The sequence below is a fragment of the Hippopotamus amphibius genome, chromosome 10, assembly GCF_030028045.1.
Source record: "Hippopotamus amphibius kiboko isolate mHipAmp2 chromosome 10, mHipAmp2.hap2, whole genome shotgun sequence".
NCBI classification, from domain to species: Eukaryota; Metazoa; Chordata; class Mammalia; order Artiodactyla; family Hippopotamidae; genus Hippopotamus; species Hippopotamus amphibius.
This window is the reverse complement of record NC_080195.1, coordinates 21166081-21190235: the sequence shown is the minus strand read 5'-3', so window position 1 is coordinate 21190235 and position 24155 is coordinate 21166081. Positions and strand designations below refer to the sequence as shown.

The 24155-nt window shown below is 37.6% G+C and overlaps 1 protein-coding gene across 2 annotated transcripts in view; it reads right to left on the bottom strand.

The window, feature by feature from the left end:
• The window catches only part of LONRF1 (LON peptidase N-terminal domain and ring finger 1), a 66739-nt gene that overhangs the window by 29785 nt on the left and 12799 nt on the right, over nucleotides 1-24155 (bottom strand). For both annotated transcript variants that reach the window (XM_057696687.1, XM_057696686.1), the window contains exons 2-10: nucleotides 22792-22910; nucleotides 21515-21637; nucleotides 18364-18513; nucleotides 12401-12641; nucleotides 12204-12300; nucleotides 10800-10914; nucleotides 7578-7699; nucleotides 5217-5375; nucleotides 4942-5104 (exon numbers count right to left, since the gene is read on the bottom strand). In XM_057696687.1, the coding sequence (XP_057552670.1) occupies nucleotides 4942-5104; nucleotides 5217-5375; nucleotides 7578-7699; nucleotides 10800-10914; nucleotides 12204-12300; nucleotides 12401-12641; nucleotides 18364-18513; nucleotides 21515-21637; nucleotides 22792-22910 (1289 nt within the window). The remainder of the gene's footprint in view (nucleotides 1-4941; nucleotides 5105-5216; nucleotides 5376-7577; nucleotides 7700-10799; nucleotides 10915-12203; nucleotides 12301-12400; nucleotides 12642-18363; nucleotides 18514-21514; nucleotides 21638-22791; nucleotides 22911-24155) is intronic.

Genomic DNA, 24155 nt, shown 5'->3' with positions numbered 1-24155 from the left:
ATACTTCAAGGATGACTCAACAGAAAAACAACAATGGGACTCTGAAAACATCCTGATACGTAAAAGGTAAGACTATATATATAGCACACGAGACAAAAGAACATACTTTACTTTTGAAAGATTTGAAATGAAAAATAAAACCAAAGTTGAAAAAGCATCTGCTTTTCTACAACAGTGTGAATCTGCTTAATGCCACTGATCTGCGTATGTAAAAATGGTTAAAATGGTAAATTTTATGACATATATTTTACCACATGAAAAATTTTAAAGGAAAGGTAGAAGAGCCATTATGATTTAAGAATTCTGGTCTTGAATTGGCTATAGATTCAGTCCTCTGCTAACACACACTGGTCTTGATATGAGCAAGAAATAAACTTGCGGGGCTGGGATTAAGATGGTGGAGTAGCAGGACGCGAAGCTCACCTTCTCCCTCAAATACATCAAAAATCTATATATGTGTAATGATTCTCCCAGAATATCTACTGAGTAGTGGCAGGAGACCTCAGACCGTTGAAAGGGCAAGAGAATCACCATGTCACCAGGTAGGACAAAAAAAAAAGTGAGAAAGGAATCGGGATGGTATCTGTGCCCCTGGAAAGCAGTTGTGAAAGAGGAAAGGTTCCTAGACCCTGAGAAGCCCCTTGACCTGCAGGGAGATTGGCCAGGACACTACCGGAGCTTCAGAACCTCGGACAGCAGCGAGGTTGTGGCTGCCAGAGTAGAGGGAGGACTGCACAGATGGTCAGTGCCGCCACCATGCACCCCCCAGCCTGAGATGCATGTCAGCTAGTGCAGTCGAGGGCTGCGTGCTGGTACTCGGGCTTCAGGGATCAGACCTGGGGAGAGGACTGGGGTTGGCTGTGCAGAAAGAGCCTGTGGGGGGGTAGCTGGAATCTGGTGCTGCCGCAACTGAGGGTGTATGTGGGGGAAGCCTGTGCTGCCTTAGAGGCCAGGCACCAATGGTTGGGGGAGTTGCACAAGGGGATGGGTGTGACCCGCCATTGCAGCCTTTTCCCCTGTGTGTGCACTCGCAGAGGGCAGGACACTGCCTGCACATGCTCGAGATGCTGCTATGAGCCACCGCCGCCTCCACTCCAATCTCGGGTCCCGGGGGTATGCCTGAACTGCCACCACTGCTGAGAACCCCAGGACCGGGCGTCAGTGACCGCATCTGCACATGCTGAGGAAGGAGGCGATGGGCATCCATAGTAAAAACAACCCTTGCACCATACATACTAAACCCACACAAGCTACACAAGGATGCCCCCACATATAAACAGCCCTCCAAGACCACAGTAGATAATTGTTTCCCCTAAACTCGCAGTAAGAGAAATAAAAGTAAAATGAAGAAGCAGCGGAACCACTCCCAGGTAAAAGACCAAGAGAATTCCCCTGAAGGAACAGACAATGAAGTTGACCTCTTCAGTCCAACAGACACCAAGTTCAAAAAAAAAGATACTGAAAATACCGAAGGAATTAAGACAGGCAAAAATGCAGATTACTGTAAAAAGGAACAAGAAACTATAAAAGAGGAACAAAGAAAAATTAGAAAACTCATTTGCAGAGACAGAAGCTGAGCTAAAAGACAATGAATAGCAGAAGGAATAACACAGAAAAACGAATTAGTGACTTGGAAGATAGAATAATGGAAATCAGCCAATCAGAACAGCAGAGAGAAAGCCAAATGGAAAAAAAAAATAAAAGCAATATGAGACCTGAGGGATAATACAAAGACAGTGTGGTACTGGCATTAAAACAGACATATGGGTCAGTGGAATAGAACACAGAGCCCAGAAATAAACCCACACACCTACAGTCAATTAATCTTCAATAGAAGAGGCAAGAATCTAAAATGGGAAAAAGGCAGTCTCTTCAGCAAGGGGTGCTGGAAAAGTTGGACAGCCACATGTGAATCAATGAAGTGAGAACACACCTTCACACCACGCACAAAGAGAAACTGAAAATGGCCTAAAGACTTAAACATAAGAAATGACACCATAAAACTAGAAGAGAACATACGCGAAACATTCTCTGACACAAACTGTACCAATGTTTCTTAGGTCAGCCTCCCAAGGCAACAGAAATAAAAGCAAAAATAAACAAATGGGACCTAGTCAAACTTACAAGGTTTTGAACAGCAAAGGAAGTCATAAACAAAATGGAAAGATAGCCTATGGAATGGGAGAAAATATTTGCAAGTGATGTGACTGACAAGGGCTTAATTTCCAAAATATACAAACAGCTCATACAACCCAACAACAAAAAACCAAACTGCTTAAGTGAATAATGGGCAGAAGAACTAAACAGACATTTCTCCAAAGAAGAAATACAGATGGCCAATAGGCACATGAAAAGATGTTCAACATCACTAATTGTTAGAGAAAGGCAAATCAAAACTACAATGAGGGACCATCTCACACAGGTCAGAATGGCCACCATTAAAAAGTCTACAAATAGCAAATGCTGGGGAGGGTGTGGAGAAAAGGGAACCCTCCTACACTGTTGGTGGGAATGTAAGTTGGTGCAGCCACTATAAAAAATAGTATGGGGGTTCCTCAGAGAACTAAAAATAGAATACCATGTGATCCAGCAATCCCACTCTCGGGCATATATCCAGAGAAAACCATAATTTGAAAAGGTATATGCATCCCTGTGTTCCTAGCAGCACTATTCACAATAGCCAAGATATGGAAACAACTTAAATGTCCATCGACAGAAGAATGGATAAAGATTTGGTACATATATACAATGGAATACTAGTCAACCAAAAAAGGACAGAAATAATGCCGTTTGCAGCAACATGGATGCAACTAGAGATTATCATACTAAGTGAAGTAAGTCAGAAAGAGAAAGACAAACACCATATGATATCACTTATATATGGAATCTAAAATATGACCCAAATGAACCTATCTATGAAACAGAAACAGAATCACAGACATAGAGAACAGACTTGTGGTTGCCAAGGGGGAGGGGGTTGTGCAGAGATGTAGTGGGAGATTGGGGTTAGCAGATGGAAGCTTTTATATGCAGTGTGAATAAACGACAAAGGCCTACTGTATAGCACAGAGAACTATACTCAATATGCTATGATAAACCAGAATGGAAAAGAATATAAAAAAAAGTATATATAATTAAATCACTTTGCTCTACAGCAGAAATTAATACAACACTGTAAATCAACTATACTTCAATAAAAATCATTGATCAAAAAAAATAAAACCCAGAAATAAATTTGACTTGTGAAAACTATTACAAAAAAAGAAAAAGTATCTGCTTTCCACCCTTAAAAAATTCAAGGGACCAAATCATGAACTCCAGTAAACAGGGAATGATAAAAATAAGAGTGAGTTAGCAAGGAGCTAAGAAGTAGGCAGAAGTTTTAAAGGCAAGCTTTTAAAGTTAAGGAATTTCATTGCAGTAACAATTTAAAATGTCATTAGAGGTCACAGAAAATAGAATTACTACACCAAGGGAAAAAACAACTTTGATATAAAAAACAAATCTGAGAAGCTTTTCCAGAATGAACAAGAAATCATTATTATAGATGAAGCACTAAGATGAAAAAAAAAATTATTAGACATTCCTAAGACTACAGCAACATAGAGAATTCAGTTTTCTAAACATCGAATCCATAATACTGTCAATGCTATTCTAATGTCATGTATTTATATATAGTCATATGTGTAGCCACATACTCAAGGAATTTTGTCAGCAAATCCAATATATGAAGATGCAAATTTACATAAAACTAAAGGTTATTAGTTTCACAAAGAATATTACCTTTAGCAACTGATTCCGTTAACCAATATGCCTAAGGCACAGACTATATCAATCAACTCAAAATTCCAACTCACACAATACTTGTGGCCCACTGCACAAAGCAGTTTCCCCACAGCAACTTTATAATAAGTTAGGACAGGTAATATCAGATTAATCAAGTTTATCAGCAGAGTAGCAATATAATGTAATGATAAATCATAGCACTTGGAGCCAGAGAGCTAGTTTTAAATTATTTTTTTACAATACCTATGGGATCTGTGGCAAGTTAATATTTCTGAATTCTACTTTCCTCATCTGCTAACCATCTCATAGAGTTTTGAAAACTCAGTGAGCTACTGTTTGTAGAAATGCCTAGTGCCAACATTGAGTAAATGCTGAGATGAAGGGCTCAAACAGATCACTGAACAAGTAAGATCTATGTTTTTCTAATGCCCTTCCAAAGAAAATTGCCTTTAACTTGATATGTATAGTATCACAAATCATTTTTCTGGTACCTAAGCTAATTGCAGATGGTAGAGTAGGTACTGGAAATATCAAAAGGGCAGCATTAACGCTAAACAAGAAAGTTATCACAATAACCCTCCACAGGTAAGATATCACCAACAACTCTACTCACAGTGCTTTATCTGTGATGCCCTGGAGTTTGAACACAGCACCCAACTGGGTCTATTGTATCACTGAGGTTATCTTAGGCATATCTTAATGTATAGAACAATGTTTCAAGAATTTTATGGTTTACCTTTACATCAGAGTTCAATCTACTGATGATTACATCAGCTTTGACTACTAATAAGTTTAGTTTAAAAGGGCAGGAATTAGCAGCTTTCATAACTTACTTGGGTGGGAAGTTCAATTCAATCCACTGTTGTTAAGTTGCTACCACGCAAATACACACATACATTCTAGGCACTGTGCTGATTGTCAAGCCAGTAGAAATGAACAATATCTAGGGTCTGGTGTCCTGAGTTCTCTTGGAACTCACAATGATTAAGAGCAAGATGAGAAAAAGGTAACTTGGAGCTAATTTGTGTAAGTACTGATGAGGGTCTCTGACAGGAAGAACTGGTTAACATGCCTGGAAAATATCAGCCTTTATGCCCGTACAATGCCCAGGACAGAGTATACCAAAGCATGCTGAGAAAGAATAGTTTTTAATACCTTAACATCTTCCAGATATTCAATGTCTGCAGTGCAGTATCCATCTTTCATTCCTCTTTTTAAAACCCTAAACCGCTTTCCTCCAACTGTATCAACCACAGACCTTCCATCAGGCAAGAAATGTACATTTCTAATTTGTAACATACAACCATAATCTGCAAAACTAAAAGAAAAACTCTGATTAATATCAAAGTTCAAGCAACAAGCATGTACATTCTCAGCAATATTCAAAGCAAATTCCAGAATCAATAAAAATATTAACATAAAAAGCATACCTATTTTGTGTATCGCTGACACACATCCCAAACTGTTTAGTTCCAGTCTGTATACTTCTTCGAATCATCAATCTGTATCTTGGCTCAAATACATGAAGAGGGCAAGGCACAGTGGGGTAGGCCATAGTGCAAACAAATATTGGAACATTCTTGGTCAAGCTGAAGAAGAAAAAAGTTTCATTATTATATATCAGAAGATACAACAAAAAAAATGAGTGAAGCTTGCAACAGTAATAACAGACAAAAAGAAACTCACTCTACAATCAGGTGATTTTTATTCTTGGCAAGAATAAGAATCAGCATCCCCTTCATTGAAGCTCATGTTGATACAATATTCATCCTAAAAATCTGTTTGTGATCCTCTTACAGGGAAATTTGAATTTGATATACAAAGTTATCATATAGAGCTAAGTATCTTTATGAATCAAAAAGCAACTGATTATAATTACTATTTCATATTAAAAATCTGTTTAAAATATTTGTAATGTGACAGAGTTAGTATCTTTTATCCATAGAACACTCTTACTCTTAGATAACAATAAGAAGTGAGCTCCCGCAAAAGACAAAAAGCAAATCATTAAAAATTTTTAGGCATTAAAAGACTTTCATACTGAGAAAAACAGGTAATTTGATGAGATAACATTTTTTCCAGATAATTAAAATGGTGCATTTTAATTGCCAGATTGGCAGGAAATGTGAAGGATAAAGGCAGTGCCCAGCTTTGGCAAGGGTATGGAGAAAACTGGCGGTGCAGGAAGCAGTTTGAAACAGTACAGCCATGCTGAAGAAGAATCTGGCGATATACATCAGAAATTTTAAAAATATTCATATCCTTTGAATCAACAGGCTCACTTTTAAGAATGTTCAACATAGCACTGTGTATAGTAGCCAAAACTTAGAAGCAAAAAGAGAGGGCCAGTAAAATAAATTATGATGTAACCATAAAATGAGATACTGTGTTTAAATGTTTAATGAGAAAAGGATTAGTAGGGGTAAAATGACCCCATGGTTTTAAATCGGGAAGGACAGATGCCAAAATGCCAATGATGATTACGTCTGGGTTACAGGTTATGCCTTCCCCCACCCCCCGCCCCCGCTCACTAATGTTTTCTAATCTTTCTTCAAAAAGACCACAAATTATTTATGTAAAGGCAATATTTACTACATACATTTAACATACCAGTCCTAGTTTCTTTACTTTTAAAACTGTACATTCTACCATCAGTGAGCATTCTTAAGAACATAAAAACTGGAGGAGGGGGGGAACCCCAGTATACCTCTTAATTAGTAAAACTTGTAAGGACCAGGGGATGAGCTACCCTTTAAAAAAAATAGCCCAGTTGGTACACAGCAAGATTCCCTGAGGCTTCTATCATAAAATCACACAGTAAAATATCAGTTCCATGGGAAGACAAATCAATATCAACTTCTGTAAAGAAAAGATTAGAAACCTTTCTTCTGTAGAAGGCCACTGGCCCAATGAAGGCATTTGGTGGGCATATATTGAAAAAGAAAAGTCTACAAGCACAATTATTTTTTCCTTAGAAAGTGAGAAATATAAAATGTTTATATTAAAAAAATAGGAACAGCATATAAAAATTACAGTTTTGCTCTTCAGCGTCCAGTTAAAAGAAAGTGGGGGGAAAAAGTTAAGAAATCAGAAACCCATGAAAGAAACTTGGACACTCAAGAGACTGGTGAAAGAGGTAAAGACATGAGGGGAAGAGAAAGGAAAAAGAAAAGCAGAAGAAAGAAAGCTACACAGAGCAACAAAACCAGGTCCAACCTACCAGCCCCAGTTAGCTTTTATGTGCTTTTAACAGTGGTTTGTACCACTGAATCCCAAAGTTACCACCAGGTTTTTCACCGTCCTAGTACTAAGCCAATTCTGCTAACAGTCAGTATCTTCATTAATTGAGAATTTAGCCCCTAAGTCACCCCCCTTCCAATTTCAGTCTCAGGCCTCAAGGTCCCACCCCCTTCTAAACCTGATTGGCTAACCCCCATCTCAATCCAGGCCACTTATTCTCCACCAGGGATGCAGTTCCCTGCTACCACCTCCACCCTCCCTCTCCATTTCTGACTGATTCTAGGGCCTAATGTCACTGGAGGAAACCCCTCCCCCACCTAAAACGGCTTCAGCGTGGAGAGGTGGGTCAGTCATTCCCAGCAGAGCATCTGGAAGTTACCACATGAACTTTTAAAAACTGTCTGTTGGGGACAGGGGAAGCTGACCAATACTTGTTTAAAACATGCCTTTGACTAGACAGAACCCAGCTTGCTGTGAGGAGGCTTCTCCTTACTATTCCAAAGGGTAGTCGTTTGTAATTTGATTGTTGATTTTTATGAGAAGAAACTTACTGTGAGAGTTCAGCAGTTTCTTCATCATATATTTTTTTTCTCTCAGACAGTTCATCAGGCAGATACTTCACTATTAAGTCTTCCAACAGCTGTGTGACACAGTACCTCCTATCTGCTAGATACTGAAAGACAGTTTTTATTTTACATTCCAGTGCTTTATTTTTCCTGCAGTACAAAACAGGCAAAACAGCTTAACTGATATAATAAAGCCTTTATTACATATTTGTAAGTCAGTTCTGAATGATTTTCATTCGTGAGGGAAACCATTACAATGGATGACGCTAAACAGGTAAACCTGCCTGACGCGTAGCTCGAGAGCATGAAAGACATGCTTGCAACCTGAACCAAGTTCTGTGTATTAGCCCCTTGTCTTGCTATGATCACACACCTTTACCAGCAGCAGTCAGCGCTGCCCTGCCATCTCTCACACCAAAGGCCAAGTTCCATCTGACGGTGCATGAGTATCTGAAACTAGCATTTGAATTGAGAAACAAAAATAAGATAAGGAATAGAGAAAATAATGCATTTGTCTTATTTAAGAAAAGCAAAACTATCCCCTTTTTCTTGTCCCTCATTTCACTGGCAGTTTCCAGATAATGTTTCAGATTTTCCTTCCACTGTCATCCCACTAGGACTACTGATCCCCTTATCAACAGGCTGCTTTTCCTATGTGAGCCACCCTCTGTGTTAAATGGTACATTTGTGCCACTCCCTCAATACTCTGAACGCTGCCACCCTCATGCATTTTTGTGTTACTCTCTCTTCCAACTGCCAAAAGCCATCTGACTATCCTTCAAGGTCTGGCTCCAATTTTACCTTTTGCATAAAGTTTTAATTATTTTTCTGTCTCCCAAGTATCTCTTACTTTACCCTTTACTGTATAAAAAGCAGTTACCATACCCCACACTATGTTACATGGACAGGGATACATTATATCTCTGTAACTAAACTAAGAACTGCATAGGGCCAGGGGACCAGGTCAGAGTATGTGCACAGAATTTTGGACCAGGAAAAAAAAAAAAAAAAAAGCCCAATACCAATTTATGTAACAAAAGTTAACAAGGAAAAAGTCTTGGGAGACAATCACAAGATAAAGAGAAGCCACCTTTTCCTCTGTAGATCCAGCAAAAAAAGAAGGGTATTGTCATTATCCAATGAAGCACAGAGTAGGAAACATGAATGGTAGGGAAATAGGTTACAGTAGTGGTTTTCAGACTTTACCATGACCAGGGCTTGTTAAAATGCAGATTGCTGACCCCACCCCAGGGTTTCTGACTTAGTGGCTCTGGGGTATGGTCTGGGAATCTGTATTTCTAACAAGTTCCCAGGGAATACAGATACTGCTGGTCAGGGAAACATACTTTGAGAACCATCAGGCTGGAGAGACGTAATCTTGAGCACATAATATATACACAGATAACTGAAGACTTTATTATAAAATTAATCAAACTACAGATATTATAAAAGCAATTTAATTACCATTTTCTATTAAATTAATAAAGATATTTTAAAATTTAAGACTCATGTATTAAATTTGGGAAATACAGCCTCTTTTTCATTACTGGTAAGAATCTAAATTTGTACATTACTTGGGACCTGTGCAGTTGGCAATTGCTTTTAAGAGTCTTATAAATATATGGCCTTTCATCCAGTAATTCTCCTAGGAATTTATCCTAAGGAAAGAGTCCAAGACACAAACCACAGTACATTTAAAAAAAAAGAACAAAACAACTTACATGCCCAACAATAGGAAAATGTTATATCATTATTGGACTAGTATGCTGCTATAGAAACCATATCTTTAAAATGTATTCGAATGAAAAAATGAGCAAAATAAAATGACAAGTAGGAAAAGCAGAAAACTGTACAGCATATCAATTTTATCCTTGTAAATATGTATTTAGACTTTAACAATTATACAGGGTATCTTCAGGTCAGGACAAAGGATAAAGTTATTTTTAAACAGTACGTTATCTTTTTAAATAATATATTTTGTTTTCCTTAAAACTTCAGACATTTTTAAGGTAACTAAATTTAAAGCAATGTGTCTAAATGTTAATCTGAAAAAAAGCATAATAAATATATGAGCATACCTTAACTCTGGAAAATCATGAAGGCGGCATGTTTAGAGTACTTCACTGTAAACACTGAGTATACTAGTTGAAAATGTAACTAACTCTTTAAAGAGTTTTTATCTTATGTTTCCTGACTCTGTGAACATTCTGTATGTGGTTTTCTGTTTTACTACATATAGGCTTGCTATGTTATAACAAAACATACATGCTATATGATATCTGTACACAGAGCTATGTTTTCTATATAGGAAATAACTGTATTTTCAATAGCAAAGTGGTTTTATCAATTTTGTTATTCATACTTGGAAGACACTTTTCTTCTACAGACAATCCAGGGACAGAATCACTCTCCCTGATCAATGCTACCACTGCAATTGGAACTCAAATTCTAAGGCTTTGGCCTCACCTTTGGGGACCTCCAGTCACTCAAGCACGACTGAGAGGGTGTTGCCCTCCCACTGGTTACAGGAGGTACCCACCTGAGATCCAGCTATTTTCCTAACGCAGGTATTAGTGTTGACCACTTACTAGACAAGGAGGGGTGTGGGACGCTGTGAATCCCTCTCTTCTTGCCAGGCCACCACTTTCTAGAGCTGTGCTGTCTAATGCGGCAGCCACTACTCACACGTGCCTACTTAAATATAAATTAAAATTAAACAAAATTTTAAATACAGTTCCTTCCACTTATGTGGCTGGTAGCTACCATGTTGGACACCATAGATACAGAGCATTTCCATCAGTGCAGAAAGTTCTTTCGGACAGAGTTGCTTCAGATGTAAAGGGGCTGGACTAGGTCTGAAATCTAGCCTAAAAATGGGAGTGGGAGGCAGGGCAGCTGGGTTTCCCCAATACTGTCATCATTAAAATTCAACATATTTCCTGACCAGGTACTTGACCACACCGCCTTTGTTTAAAAAATTAAGTATGGGGTCTTGGCTTTCAGACCCTCTCTGCTTTCTCCTACCCTCTAGAAACTCACTTTTCTCCAACACTAGCATATAGGTAATGAAACATCCCTTTTGGTCACTCAGCATCTACAATGTAATTTATTCTGAATCTATTAATCATTATTTTCTATGGCTGAACAGAAATCAAACCATGTTGCTATGCTTAAGACCAGTAAGCAGATAAATATACAAAGGTTTACCTCTTTTAAGCTTTCTTTGCAAAGGGGACAGTACGGTGTGTGATCTAAACAACGCTCTAGACAGTTCTTACAGAATGAATGTCCACAAGGGGTTGTTACTGGCTCAAAAAACAACCTGAAATCAACCAAAATACATGTTTAGCTTTCACAGTAAATCATCCACTGGAAAAAGTGAACGAATAATGGGACCATAACACTCATCTGTTTAGAGGAGGAGGAAGGAGGGTCTGGTGGGCATGGAGGGGGAAGGGCGGTGGTAAATGCAGGTATAGCCTCCTGAACCATCTAAAGCTCACCATCAACAGAGGCCCCCTGCTGGGGGCCTGGAGCTGCACTGAGCAGCACAGCCACCACTCATGTGGCTACTGCGCCCTTGAGATGGCGCTGGTCCAAACTGAGATGTGCAGTACATCTAAAATACACATCAGATTTCAAAGACTTAGTTTAAAATTAAGGATGTAAACTGTATCATTAATAATTATTCACTCATTTTTGTATAGATTCTTATTTTATCATCACTTTAAAATTGGTTTTCTTAACAAGCTTATAAAAGCCTTACTATATGAAATTCATTAAAAATCCACTAAATATTACCATTGAATCCTAAAGAAATATAAGGCTTAATACCAGATGTGATACTCAAACAATATGGAAAAACTAATTTTTCTTACATTATAATTATTTCCTGAAACAAGATACTTTGAAAGTTCCTAGAAGTATTGTTAGATGTATAGGTACTTCAGAAACCATCTGGGTCTAATCCCTCACCTCACAGAGGAAGAAGCCAAGACTCAGAATTAAGGGACTTACTCAGAAATACCTCTCATCACTACTGGCCTGGTGTGACCAGTACCAGGTGCTTTACACTGTTCCCTTGCTTCCACCACAATTTACGTAAATGGAAAATGTTCTTTCTAAACGATCAGTCTCAGAATTACAAGCATCCTACATAATGGAAATCCTTATCCAATGTTACTTAAAAAGGATTTCGGAGTTGAGATATACAAACAAGAAAGAATCACGTACACACAATACATCATATTATTCTTACCCAAATCTGAAACCATGCAGTCTCAATAATAACACGTATAGCTTTTGCAGTAATTTACTGTTCCCCAGATACTTTTTATATTTCAGTCATTTGATTCTTATAAGAGACTTCAATATAGGCTATGCAAATCCTGACCCCACTTTCTAAGTAAGGAAAAGCTAAGGTTCAGAGATTATTTGCCCAAGATGTGAAAGGGAAACCTAGGACTAAAATTCGTATCTTTCGATTTTTAATCCACTGTTTTGTTACTTCACATTGCGTATTATTACAGAGTAGATTACCTTCATCTACTACTCTGTACTTTGTTTACATTAACATAAAATACTCATCTTTTATAAAACTGTCATGCTTACCTCATGCAGAGAGAACACTCAAAATCTGAGACATCTATTAATTCTTCTGGGATGTCACCGTAAGTTAATGAAAACGTACAGGCTTCATTGGGAGTTTCTATTAAAACAAAGAGATGTGGTTATCTTTCTTAGGAAAAAGTTTGAAGGACATTCTAAATAAATCAATGTGTTTTATACGAGTATAGTAAAATTTTTACCTCCCTGTCTTTTCAGCTTATTTCTTCCATCTTCATTTACAATCACATCCTGGTCTAAAAGAGACAACTTTCTTTTCAGCAGAACACCTTTCTCTTGAATACACAGTGAAGGTTCTGAGGACACTCTTTTTAAACAATCCTCTCTGGCAGGCATGTCTGTTGAATTTATAGCCTGTGCTGAGCGAGCCCGGTTTAGGCTACCTTTGACAGGCTCTGAAGTGACCTCTGCTATTTCTTCATTCTACAAAAAATACAACAAATGAGGGTAACTAAGGCTTAACTAAGGGTAACTATTTTTTTTTTAACTTTTTATTTTTTACAATAAACTGCATATATTTAGAGTGTACAATTTGGTATGCCAATCTCCCAATTCATTCCCCCCCCCCCCAACCCTCCCTGCTTTCCCCACTTGGTGTCCATATGTTTGTTCTCTACATCTGTGTCTCTATATCTGCCTTGCAAACCAGCTGATTTGTACCATTTCTCTATAGTCCACATATGTGTTAATATACAATATTTGTTTTTCTCTTTCTGACTCACTTCACTCTGTATGACAGTCTCTAGGTCCATCCATGTCTCTACAAATGTCCCAGTTTCATTGCTTTTTACAGCTGAGTAATATTCCATTGTGTATATATACCACATCTTCTTTATCCATTCATCTGTTGATGGACATTTAGGTTGCTTCCATGTGCTGGCTATTGTAAAGAGTGCTGCAATGAACACTGGAGTGCATGTGTCTTTTTGAATGATGGTGTTCTGTGGGTATATGCCCAGCAGTGGGATTGCTGGGTCATATGGTAGTTCTATTTTTAGTTTTGCAAGGAACCTCCATACTGTTTTCCATAGTGGCTGTATCAATTTACATTCCCACCAGCAATGCAAGAGTGTTCCTTTTTCTCCACACCCTGTCCAGTATTTACTGTTTGTAGATTTTCTGATGCCCATTCTAACCAGTGTGAGGTGATACCTCATTGTCGTTTTGATTTGCATTTCTCTAATAATTAGTGATGTTGAGCATATTCTCATGTGTCTCTTGGCCATCTGTATGTCTTCTTTGGAGAAATGCCTATTTAGGTCTTCTGCCCATTTTTTGATTGGGTTGTTTGTTTTTTTGATATTGAGCTGGATAAACTGTTTATATATTTTGGAGATTAATCCTTTGTCTCTTGATTCGTTTGCAGATATTTTTTCCCATTCTGAGGGCTTTTTTGTCTTGCTTATAGTTTCCTTTGCTGTGCAGAAGCTTTGAAGTTTCATTAGGTCCCACTTATTTATTTTTGTTTTTATTTCCATTATTCTAGGGGTTGGATCACAAAAGATCTTGCTGTTATTTACATCAAAGAGTGTTCTTCCTATGTTGTCCTCTAGGAGTTCTATAGTGTCTGGCCTTACATTTAGGTCTTTAATCCCTTTTGAGTTTATTTTTGTGTATGGTGTTAGGAAGTGTTCTAATTTCATTCTTTTACATGTAGTTGTCCAGTTTTCCCAGCAACATTTATTGAAGAGGCTGCCTTTTCTCCATTGTATATCCTTGGCTCCTTTGTCATAGATTAGTTGACCGTAGTTTATCTCTGGGCTTTCTGTCCTGTTCCATTGATCTATATTTCTGTTTTTGTGCCAGTACCATACTGTCTTGATCACTGTAGCCTTGTAGTATAGCCTGAAGTCAGGAAGCCTGATTCCACCAACTTCGTCTTTCCTTCTCAAGATTGCTTTAGCTATTTGGGGTCTTTCGTGTTTCCATACAAATCGTAAAATTTCTTGTTCTAGTTCTGTGAAAAATGCCATTGGTAATTTGATCGGGATTGCATTGAATCTGTAAATTGCTTTGAGTAGTATAGTCATTTTCACAATGTTGATTATTCCAATCCAAGAACATGGTATGTCCCTCCATCTGTTTGTGTCTTCTTTGATTTCTTTCATTAGTGTCTTATAGTTTTCTCAGTACAGTTCTTTTACCTCCTTGGTTAGGTTTATTCCTAGGTATTTTATTCTTTGTGTTGCAATGGTGAATGGGATTGTTTCCTTAATTTCTCTGATTTTTCATTGTTGGTGTATAGAAATGCAAGAAATTTCTGTGTGTTAATTTTGTATCCTGCAACTTTACCAAATTCATTGATTAGCTCGAGTAGTTTTCTGGTGGCATCTTTAGGATTTTCTATGTATAGTATCATGTCATCTGCAAACTGACAGTTTTACTTCTTCTTTTCCAATTTGGATTCCTTTTATTTCTTTTTCTTTTCTGATTGCTGTGGCAAGGACTTCCAAAACTATGTTGAATAGTAGTGGCAAGAGTGGACATCCTTGTCTTTTGCCTGATCTTAGAAGGAATGCTTGCAGTTTTTCACCATTGAAAATGATGTTTGCTGTGGGTTTGTCATATATGGCCTTTATTAGGTTGAGGTAGGTTCCCTCTATGCCCACCTTCTGGAGATTTTTGATCATAAATGGGTGTTGAATTTTGTCAAAAGCTTTTTCTGCATCTATTGAGATGATCATGTGGTTTTTATCCTTCAGTTTGTTAATATGGTGTATCACATTGATTGATTTGCATATATTGAAGAATCCTTGCATTCCAGGGATAAACCCCACTTGATCCTGCTGTATGATCCTTTTAATGTGTTGTTGGATTCTGTTGGCTAGTATTTTGTTGAGGATTTTTGCACCTAAATTCATCAGTGACATTGGTCTGTTGTTTTCTTTTTTTGTAGTATCTTTGTCTGGTTTTGGTATCAGGGTGATGGTGGCTTCATAAAATGAGTTTGGGAGTGTCCCTTCCTCTTCTATGTTTTGGAAGAGTTTGAGAAGGATGGGTGTTAGCTCTTCTCTAAATGTTTGATAAAACTCACCTGTGAATCCATCTGGTCCTGGACTTTTGTTTGTTGGGAGATTTTTAATCACAGTTTCAATTTCCTTACTTGTGATTGGTCTGTTCATATTTTCTATGTCTTCCTGATTCAGTCTTGGAAAGTTATACCTTTCTAAGAATCTGTCCATTTCATCCAGGTTGTCCATTTTATTGGCATATAGTTGCTTGTAGTAATCTCTTATGGTGCTTTTTATTTCTGCGGTGTCCATTGTAACTTCTCCTGTTTCATTTCTAATTTTATTGATTTGAGTCCTCTCCCTCTTTTTCTTGATGAGTCCTGCTAGAGGTTTATCAATTTTATTTATCTTCTCAAAGAACCAGCTTTTAGTTTTATTGATTTTTGCTACTGTTTTCTTTGTCTCTATTTCATTTATTTCTGCTCTGATCTTTATGATTTCTCTCTGTCTACTCACTTTGGGTTTTGTTTGCTCTTCTTTCTCTAGTTTCTTTAGGTGTAAGGTTAGATTGTTTATTTGGGATTTTTCTTGTTTCTTGAGGTAGGATTATATTGCTATAAACTTCCCTCTTAGAACTGCCTTTGCTGCATCCCATAGGTTTTGGATCATTGTGTTTTCATTGTCATTTGTCTCGAGGTATTTTTTGATTTCCTCTTTGATTTCTTCAGTGATCTGTTGATTATTTAGTAGCGTATTGTTTAGCCTCCATGTGTTTGTGTTTTTTACAGTTTCACTGTAGACAGTATATATATGGGTCTTGTTTTTGTATCCATTCAGCCAGTCTGTATCTTTTGGTTGGTGCATTTAGTCCATTTACATTCAAGGTAATTATCGAGATGTATGTTCCTATTACCATTTTCTTAATTGTTTTTGTTTCTGTAGGTCCTTTTCTTCTCTTATGTTTCCTGCTTAGAGAAGTTCCTTTAGCATTTGTTATAAGGCTGGTTTGGTGGTGCTGAATTCTCTTAGCTGTTGCTTGTCTGTAAAGCTTTGGATTTCTCTGTCGAATCTGAATGAGATCCTTGCTGGGTAGAGTATTCTTGGTTGTAGGTTCTTCCCTTTCATCACTTGAAATATATTGTGCCACTCCCTTCTGGCTTGCAGAGTTTCTGCTGAGAAATCAGCTGTTAACCTAATGGGGGTTCCCTTGTATGTTATTTGTGGTTTTTCCCTTGTTGCTTTTAATAACATTTCTCTTTAATTTTTGTCAGTTTGACTACTATATGTCTTGGAGTGTTTCTCCTTGGGTGTATCCTGCCTGGGACTCTGCGCTTCCTGGACTGGGGTAGCTATTTCCTTTCCCATGTTAGGGAAGTTTTCAACTATAATCTCTTCCAGTATTTTCTCAGGTCCTCTCTCTCTCTCTTCTACTCTGGGAGCCCTATAATGAGAATGTTGGTGCATTTAACATTGTCCCAGAAGTCTCTTAGGCTGTCTTCAGTTCTTTTCATTCTTTTTTCTTTATTCTTTTTTGCATCAGTGATTATCACCATTCTGTCTTCCAGGTCACTTATTCGTCCTTCTGCCTCAGTTAATCTGCTATTGGTTCCTTCTAGTGTATTTTTCATTTCAGTTATTGTGTTGCATATCTCTGTTTGTTTGCTCTTTAATTCTTCTAGGTCTTTGGTAAACTTTCCTTGCAACTTTTCAATCTTTGCATCCAGTCTTTTTTCAAAGTCCTGGATCATCTTCACTATCATTATTCTGAATTCTTTTTCTGGAAGAGTGCCTGTCTCTTCTTCATTTAGTTGTTTTTCTGGTGTTTTATCTTGTCCCTTCACCTGGTACAAAGTCTTTTGCCTTTTCATCTTCTCTGTCTTTCTGTGGCTGTGATTTTCAGTTCCACAAGATGAAATACTGCTGATACTGCTTGATTCTGCTGTCTGCCCTCTTGTGGAGGAAGCTGTCTAGGAGGCTCGTGGGTGCTTCCTGATGGGAGGGACTGATGGTGGGTTGGGCTGGGTGGGTGGAGCTCAGTGACACTTTAATCTGCTTGTCCCCAGTGGGTGGGGCTGTGTTTGGCCTGAGGCTACCCAGTACTGGAGCTTACAGGCTCTTTGGTGGAGCTAATGGTGGACTCTGGAAGGGCTCACACCAATGAGCACTTCTCAGAACCCCTGCTGCCAGTGCCCCTGTCTCCTGGGTGAGCCACCTCTGCAGGCAACCCTCCAACACCAGCAGGTAAGTCTGGTTCAGTCTCCTATGGGGTCACTGCTTCTTCCCCCTGGGTGCTGGTGAGCACACTTTTTTGTGTGCCCTCCAAGAGTGGAGTCTCTGTTTCCCCCAGTCTGTGGAGGTCCTGCAATCAAATCCCACTGGCTTTCAAAGTCTGATTCTCAGGGGATTCCTCCTCCCATTGCTGGACCCCAGGTTAGGAAGCCTGACGTGGAGCTCAGAACCCTCAGGGCTTCTGTGGTATAACTGTTCTCCAGCTTGTGAGTCACCCACCCAGCATTTATGGGATTTGATTTTAACACGATTGCGCCCCTCCTACCGTCTCATTGCAGCTTCTCCTTTGTCTCTGGATGTGGGGTGGGTTTTTTTTGGTGAGTTCCAGTGTCTTTCTGTCGATGGTTGTTCAACAGTTAGTTGTAATTCTGGTGCTCTTGCAAGAGGGAGTGAGCGCCATCTTGATTGCCATAGGGTAACTATTTCTTTACTATCCTTATTGCTCTCACCAAGAACCAAACTGAAATTTCAATGTCTTAAATGTTCATTTAATCGTTCATTTAAATAGCACCAACTTTTAATTCTAAAACCCTGGCAGATAAATGATTCTTGACAGTACTTAGATAGCCCTGAACATCAAGCTCGCTTACGTCATAATGAGGTTTAAGCACTTATGCTAATATAGTTGTTCATACTCCAAGGAAACTAAAATAATGTTCCATATTTCCAAGAGACTGAAAGTTTTGACATTCATGTGACCTAAATTTGTGATTAATGAGCAAATACTTTATATAAAAGTTTTCAGTGTAAAATAAAAGGCCACAGATGAAATACTATTAAGACAACACTCACTAGGTTGAAACTACCTAAACTGAGTTTAGTACTTGAAACTAGGAAAGTGAAGATCTTAACTTATAAAGAAACGGACAGACTAAGCCTACAATTGCGTTTTCTCCCCAACTTACCTGCTCTGTGCTGAGCTCACTGGCAGAGTGAGACTCTTCCATTACTGAAGGAAAACCAAAAGGTTTGTTTTTAATACATGGTAATGAACTCCAGGAAGAGTCCTTCAGGCCTTCTTTTAAGTTTTCAGGTGATAATAAATCACATAAAATCTGTAAGAGAAACATTATAAAAAGTAATGAAAAATATAAAATATTTGGTTGAGGATAATTTAATATAAACTTACCTAATATTTAAGAATTTGGGGGAAATTTGTAGCAAATAACTTCATATGGAGTATAATCTATAAAAATATCAAATCACTATGTCATACACCTAGGACTAATACAATATGGTGAGTCAGCTATACATCAATTTAAAAAAAGAAAGAAAACTTTTAGCCAAGTTTATTTTTAACGAGCAGAGAAGGAACAGGTTAAGTAAAAAGCAGAACTTCCATACTGATTAAAAAGTCCTGCAAAACCAAGGTGTACCTCAATGTTGTCTAATCACCTCCAAGAAACAATTCAAAAGGAAAGCGAAGGGGTGGTTAGTTTGGTAGCCTGAGAAAGTACCCAAGGTAAAGGTTTACATTTTATTTTTTTTTATTTATTTATTTTTGGCTGTGCCCCACGGCATGTGGGATCTTAGTTCCCCAACTAGGTATTGAACCCGTGCCCCCTGCATTGGAAGCACAGAGTCTTAACTACTGGATCCCCAGGGACGTCCAAGGTCGACATTTTAATACAGTTTGTATAGAGAGGAGATCTTAAGAGAAGTGGAAAATATTTACCTCTGAACATCAGCGACTCCTAGCCTGTCAAAATAGTTCATGGTTCATCCCAATGTATATTTACAGCTGGACTTAGAGTGTTTATGTGAACTTGGACCTTTAACTACAAAACTCTAAAATTCCACATGTTTACACTGAATTTAGCTTCTCCCTGAACAAATGACCTGCACAGTCAGTCACCCCTGCCCAGCATTAACTGGGGCATCAAATGGCACCTGTCCCATATGAGAGGCAGCTGCAGTATCAAAATTTTGGGTGCTTCTCTCAGGAATACATCTAAAACTCTCAAAGAAACGTCTAAAACCAGAAAGTCTGGTTAAGACAGAGGAAGAACCTGGCTACAAGGAAATGAGAGGGATTCAATTTTGTGTGTTTGTCAAATAAGCTGCATGTATAGGTACAGCAGAGCATTTCCTGAAGTTTCAATTGGAGATTTGGTTTTTCAGCTCTACTGTCTCTCAATACACAAAAATCAAGAATTTTTCATGAATCTTTACAATGTAATTAAAAAGGAAGTATATACAGTGTAAACAAAAGTGTGTGTATCTGTAGGTGCTCAAGCAATACCCCATCTAATGAACAAACATTTTAAAATTCGGATATGTTTTTATATTTCCCGATTTTAAAAAAAGGTATTAAACACACACCCATCCTAGAACACAGCAACTCCACTCTTAGGTTTTACTGAAGATATAAAAACGTATGTCCACACAATGACTTGTATAAGGATGTCCACAGCATCAACTAGAAACAACCCAAATGGAAATCGCCACAAACTGTGGTGTGTTCACACAGTGGGATACTTGGTGACCAATAAAAAAGAAAAAATTACTGGATGTATCTCAAAAAACATTACGTTGAGCAAAAAAAAGCCAGACACAAAAGAGTACACACTGTATGATTCCATGTATATGAAGTTCTAGAATAGGTAGAACTATTCTATGATGATAGAAATCTCAACAGTAGTTGCCTCTGGAAGCAGGGAGATAGGAGATTTGGTGGAAAGCTGAGGAAACTTTCTAGGATGATGGAAATATTCTACATCTTGATTGGGGATGCTGTTACGTAAGTGTATAATTTCTCAAAACTCAATGAACTGTTAAAATTCATGTATTTTCTTATATGTAAATTATACCACAATTTCCAAAAAAAAAAAAATACTGAGGAAAAATAAATATTTCAAGGCAGTAGGTGTTTTGCATTCACCTGACCTTATTAATGAACATACAAATATTTACAGAAATATAAGGATATCCATCAGCATGGAAAATACAAAATTATAAGCCCTTAAAAAATCTGCACTCTCACCAGGGAGATCACTCTAGCAAAGAAAGAACAGTCAGAAAACACACAACAGTAAACCATTTTTTGTTAAATCAGTGGACTAGAATATGTATGCAGACAAACCTTACAGAGGATCTAGGAATGTTAGCTGTATTCATAAGGCATTTGGAATCTGAGAAAAATTTCAAAGTTCTCAGACTTCAAGGTACATGAGAATCTCCCGAGGTGCCTGTTAAACTATGCCCCAATTCCAGAGATTCTAATTCCAAAGGTCTGTTGTAGGGCCCAGGAAAATCTTTGTGTTTACCATGTACCCAAGATGACTCTGACAAAAAGCCACACTAGGAAGAAACACTTCGAAGGTAATAAATACCGTGGCATCTTTAGGGGATATCGAGGGGAGTATCACGACTGGGTACTTAAACTGTGCTAGGGTAGATTTTCCCAAAACATTTTTCAGAGACTCTAGTCTTCCCAGATGCTCTGTGAGTAAATCTGGCAAAAGCTGAATGCTACTGTCATGCCAGCAAAGCAAAAACTCTTGAGAAGATCTGAAGAAGTCTGTTTGATGGGTTTAACCCAATGTTTCCCAAAGTCATTAGATCAGAGAATCCCCTTCCCTTCTTCCTTTTAATGAATATCTACTGACACACCACTGAACAAACTTTGGAAAGGGATGTATGGAGTACTGAGAAAATTAAGGCAAAACAAATTGCATGGGGCAGTACTATCGGCAGCCACGGACAGCAGGCAAAGTTTAGACCTGAAATGAAAGGCAAAGGAAAGCAATAAAAATTCCTGAGCAGAAATATCATGACAACAATGTCTAATTAAGGATGATTAGTCTGGCTCCCATGGAACAAACTATTAGAGAACATCTAAATTTAACTAGGCAAAAATAATGCATTTAACTATCTCTGAATGAAATGTTTTGATTTCGGTAAGAACTCAGTATGCTAATAAGTATATGAACCTGAAAACTACCTGTCAAATTGCCACTAAATGTGACTTATGGACCCTCCTTATGTTCTTACCCTAAGATTCTAATTGGCATTTGTAAAAAGACCTTAAAGTACTGTAGTTGGTAAACTGATTACCTTTTCTACTTCTAGCTTTGCAGGTGCGAAATCTTCATCTAGTGCTAAGCACTGAAGAAACAGTTGTAAGGCATCACCTAAAAAGCCAGCATCATGGAGGACTTTTCCTTTCCTGAAGTAGACCTTCAATAAAAGCACATATACACAAATTTTATGGATGGAATTATTTATTTATTTATTTATTTATTTATTTATTTGGTTGCATTGGGTCTTAGTTGAAGCAGGCAGACCCCTTAGTTGCATCACACTGGCTCCTTAGTTGTGGCATGCGAACTCTCAGTTGTGGCATGCATGTGGGATCTAGTTCTCTCACCAGGGATTGAACCTGGGCCCCTTGCATTGGGAGTGTGGAGTCTTATCCACTGTGCCACCAGGGAAGTCCCTGGAATTATTTTTAAATAGTATCAAGAAAAAAAAAAAAAGGTCTGCTCAGAAATGCTCTGAAACTCTTAGTGACTCTGAGGCGACCCAAGCATTTTAAAGGCATATTTACACCCTACCCTGGAAAGGCACTTATGGGGGAACTGAGGCCCAAAAAATGACTTCAAAACAACATTTCTAATTATATCCCTTTTGAATCACTTTCCTTATTAATTTATAATTTTTAGAGCATCCTTACTATACTGTCTTCAAAGGCACAGCTTTGAATGGAGGATAAAGTCACATAAAAAATGACTTCTAACTTAAAGAACATATGTGGGAGATGGACTGATTTGCCTTGGCAAATTTGATAAAAAGAATTAGTAAACTGATTATATATTATATACATGCTGCAAGTCTTTTTTTAAAATAGCGTGGGCAAAAAAAAAAAAAAAAAAAAAAAAGCATGGGCAAGGCAACCTCCTTTGCCCCATCTACCGTATTAAACCACTCCCTAATCACCCAGTTCCCATCACACTGCCTCAGTGAACTGTTCAGCCACAAGGACCTCTTCTCTTTCCATTGATAAACCTCCTCCATTGATAACCAGTTTGGATCCATCTCTGCAACAGGGCCAGTTGTATCTCTTTGAGGAAATACTGTATACTAAAGTCTCTCTTTTTTTCCTTGTGCCTTGAATTCAGGTTGCTCTTTAGGTAGGAAACAAAGGTTTCTTATAGTTTAAAAAACTGACGGATAATATTCATCCACTCGGAATACTGACCTTAGATTTCTAGAACTCTGTGTATTTTAAGAATCACCCAATCCATTCCATTATAACTTATAACCATAATTGAATGCATATTCCCGACAGTTGAAATCTGTGAATGTATGCAAATGTAAAACAGTAATCTTACCTCAGGCCAATTTGGCAGTTGAAAGAGAACTGCATTTAAATCTTCTATGGCTGCTTTAAACTCTTGAAGACCAGCATATGATTCAGCTCTGTAAACTTTCAGAGTCAAATCGCTGGGCTCTGAAATAAATATGTTATGAAGGTTTGATTATTTTTAAAAGATTATTGTATAACCCACAAAATACATCATACTAGATTAAGAACTGACTCTGATTCTAGTCAGTAACCACCAAAGCAAAGGCTGTGAACCAAGCACAGTACAGGTGCAACCCACTAGCATGTTGAAACTTATCAAATCCTCATGAGTAGATTATTTTAGTGGAGGAAATTATGCTTTTTTAAAAAGCTGAAAATATTTTCATAATATAATCAATCACCCCTAAGAAAATGTTTTCTTAAAATAGGTCATTCTGTAAAGATTTAAAAGACTTCTGTCCTAGATGTTTTGTCCTAGAAGATTTGCCTTTTTGTGGTAAATCTTACTTTACACCTAATTTTAAAATCCTTATTTATAAATGACCATATGTGTAACTATTGCACCTGGAATTCCCATAGTTACAGAGACTGACTGAGGCACGATCTCATGAGGATACACAGTGGTCCTGCTTCTGGAGGAAATGGGCTGATAAGAGTCAGCTTTTTTAACAGGGAAATTTTTTAAATTCCTGCCTTTAGCAAGAATAGTATCGGACAGTCCCAAGACAGATTTAATTTCAAATATTTGAGGGAAAAAAGCTTTGTTGATAATTGCACTATGTTCTCCAGCTCTACTTGAGAAACTAAATTAGTATCCAATGACACTTAAAATTTCAGACACTTAGTTGGTTCATTTATGATACTATAATCAATTACTACAAGTACATAGATTCTAAAACTGAAGTCTAAGCCAGAGACTAATTTTCAGTACATCTACAGATGACATTAACTTGACTCATCTTTTAAAGCTATTCATCTTTGACAGCTTCCAAAAATGTATGCTTATAAAACATTCATTGTGGGAAGGGTGTAAAGACCTATAATGCCTCATCCAAAAACAAAAACAAAAAAAACCCCAAAACTATAATAAAACTCCTTAATAGCTCCTTGATTTACTCTGGTTTTTAAATGATTGCTTTTCTACAGATAACTCTCGATTTAACAATTAAATTAGGCCTTTTTCAGTTGCTGGTGCTTGAGAACCCAAATTATACTGTTCCCTCAAATTTATACCGATGAAAAAATTTTAAGAATAAAATTAATATTTCATGAAAATATTTCTTACTTCCTAAACAGAAAAAGACATGTCTGGAATATTTCATTTTTTGTTTCTTAAAAGAAATATAATTGTAAATCATTATCTCTGAACAAAAACACACAGAAACTGAA